This window comes from Microtus ochrogaster, unplaced genomic scaffold (genome assembly GCF_000317375.1).
Source record: "Microtus ochrogaster isolate Prairie Vole_2 unplaced genomic scaffold, MicOch1.0 UNK20, whole genome shotgun sequence".
In the NCBI taxonomy this organism is placed as follows: Eukaryota; Metazoa; Chordata; class Mammalia; order Rodentia; family Cricetidae; genus Microtus; species Microtus ochrogaster.
Window position 1 is genome coordinate 4253595 of NW_004949118.1, and position 2427 is coordinate 4256021.

At 50.1% G+C, this 2427-nt stretch overlaps 1 protein-coding gene across 1 annotated transcript in view; it reads right to left on the reverse strand.

Moving 5' to 3' along the window:
- Positions 1-296: 296 nt before the first annotated feature.
- The window catches only part of LOC101981346 (protein THEMIS3-like), a 34839-nt gene continuing 32708 nt past the window's right edge, over positions 297-2427 (reverse strand). Inside the window, exon 4 of the mRNA XM_005367589.1 lies at positions 297-1318. Within this exon, the coding sequence (XP_005367646.1) occupies positions 297-1318 (1022 nt within the window). The remainder of the gene's footprint in view (positions 1319-2427) is intronic.

Here is a 2427-nt window from a genome sequence, read left to right on the forward strand (position 1 = left end):
AACTCACAGAGATCCGCCTGCCTCTGCCTCCCGAGTGCTGGGATTAAAGGCGTGCGCCACCACCGCCTGGCCTTCCTCATGAATTTATTATTCTGGCATTCTGTCACAGGAACAGAATGCTAACACAATTTATGGCAAACGTATGAGAGAGGAATAACAAGTAGTGGTGACACCCCTGATTTCCTCTGAGCCCCCACATCGGTTCCAGTGAACCCCAAATACTCAATTCCTGAGGGATTGGTTGATGCTGCTGCATCCTGTCAATAAAGCAAGGTCTAATAGTCATATTTTCTGTTTTAAGACAAACTTCTGGGCTTTGGAAGGGGTGGCGGTGGGCATGGAACAATCAGGCAATTACTAAAGGTGAGCATCTCCTCCTCAGTGATCTCCTGGATGGTCTGGAGAGTCGTGCATCTCTCCTTTCCGACATCAGCTCTCCAAAAACGTTCTTCTATCACCAACACCTCACAGCTTGACTTCTCAATTGGGATTTCAAACGTGGCTTCTGGCAAGTCCCGGTATATGTCTTCTGCAGAATCCAAGACCCCTGGTAAAGTTTCGTCTTTGGCTATGAGGCATTGCTCCACGATAATATTTTCAACCCTCAGCTCCTCTGTTCCATACAGAGGGTCTCTAACCATGGAAGGATCTGGCCCCACCACTCTGACGTGGCACGGCAGTTTTGGGATCTGGCACAGCTCCTGCATGGTCCCTGGTCCAGCATCCTCAAACAACTCCCGGAACTCTCCTTCTGCAAACAAGGGCAGCTTGACGTGGGCTTTGGTGGTGAGGTTCAGGCACTTGAGGACCTCCACCCGGTGTAGCTCATCCTGGACCTGCGCAGACACCACACTCTTCTTCAGAGCCAGGAAGCTCTCGTTGGCTGAGAAAGACGCAAACGGCTCCACGCAGGAGGTGTAGTCCCTGGAAGACTGGAAGAGGACTTGCCCTTGTTGCATGGCTGCCGCGACATCAGAAACAGCATTAAAATAGCGACCCCCCCTAAGTATCAGGCCCTGATAGGTGTATGGGATGAGAAAACACCTCCCTTTCTTCCCTTCGGAAATCTCCGTGGCAACAAACTTTTTCACCTCTTCCGTCCTGAGGATGGTTAAGAGCTGCCCGTTCTTCAAAGGCTTTGGGACCGCCTTGCTCTCCGACAGGCTCACACTCATTATTTTGATTCTCACTGGGAATTTGTTTGCGTCCATACCGTATATTTCTCTCATTGTCATCAGTGCAAAGGGCTTACAAGCCAAGGGGCTAATCTCAGTGATATGGATGTCCAAATCGGAGGGGATGCTGATCTGGACCGAACCTGGGAAAGTCAAAAGGGATACAGCATGAGGCTTTGGAAGGAAGCACAGCTAACGGATTCATGCATTTTCTCTTGTGTCTACAACCGATAACCCTCTCCTACTGACTGTACCATGTTACCCAAGAGGTTTGCTATATTCACGTGACTCTACCAGCAGGATGCTTCCGGCCTTCTATTGCCGCGGGATCTGTCAGTGTGTCTGGTACTGCGGAGTGAACGCAATCATGAATCTACACTCTTCACAAAGGACACGAGGGGCCAGTCTAGAAAGCGGGAACACAGTTGAGTGTATTGCAGCTCATCGTCATCCTGCATCCACAATCCCCACCAAGACCCCAGGCGGCAATGGGAGCTCTTACTGTTCTCGTCTGCGGTTAAGACTTGGATAAGACTTCCGGCAGCTCTTGGAAGAATCACATGGCTTCCAAAACAGGTCATTTGAGAAGAACTTGAAAACAAAAATGTCTGGACAGAGCATGGGAGACAGCCCCAGAAAACAGTTACACTCCGTGTGTAGTTAGCAGAACCCAGCACAGCCTGGTTGGAGCCCTGGGCGGCAATGTAGGTGAGAGTCCCTCGGCCTCTTTCACGTTCCTGAGTTCTCTGAGAACTTCCGTTTCTTGGTTGACTACTATGTGATGGAAGAAATGTGTGTTGATACCACCTTCACAGGTCAGTCCAGCCTCTGGGCTGTATGACGAGGGGCACGGAAGAGCTAGAACAAAATGACGGTTTCTAGAGTAGGATGGGGGTGTGGGATCTGCTTGGAGCCAGAAAGGAAGGCTTAGACAGACGTATTTCTACATCACCGTATTTCAGAAGAATGAGTACGAATCTGTCAGAGTGTGGCTATAGGCCTGAACTCAGCATCCTCCTGCCTCAGTCTCCCAAGCCCTGGGAGCACAGGCTTGCAGAGATTTCTTTTGCTTAAATAAATAAAAAAAAGTATTTTTGTTTATGTGCATGAGTGTTTGGCTGCATGTATGAGTGTACCCCATGTGTGGAGGCAAGAAGAGGGCATTGAAACCTCCACGACGAGAGTTACAGACAGTGCAAGAAGCAAGCAGATGCCTCTCAGCCCTCCCCTCTCAGCCCTCCCCCCTCAGCCC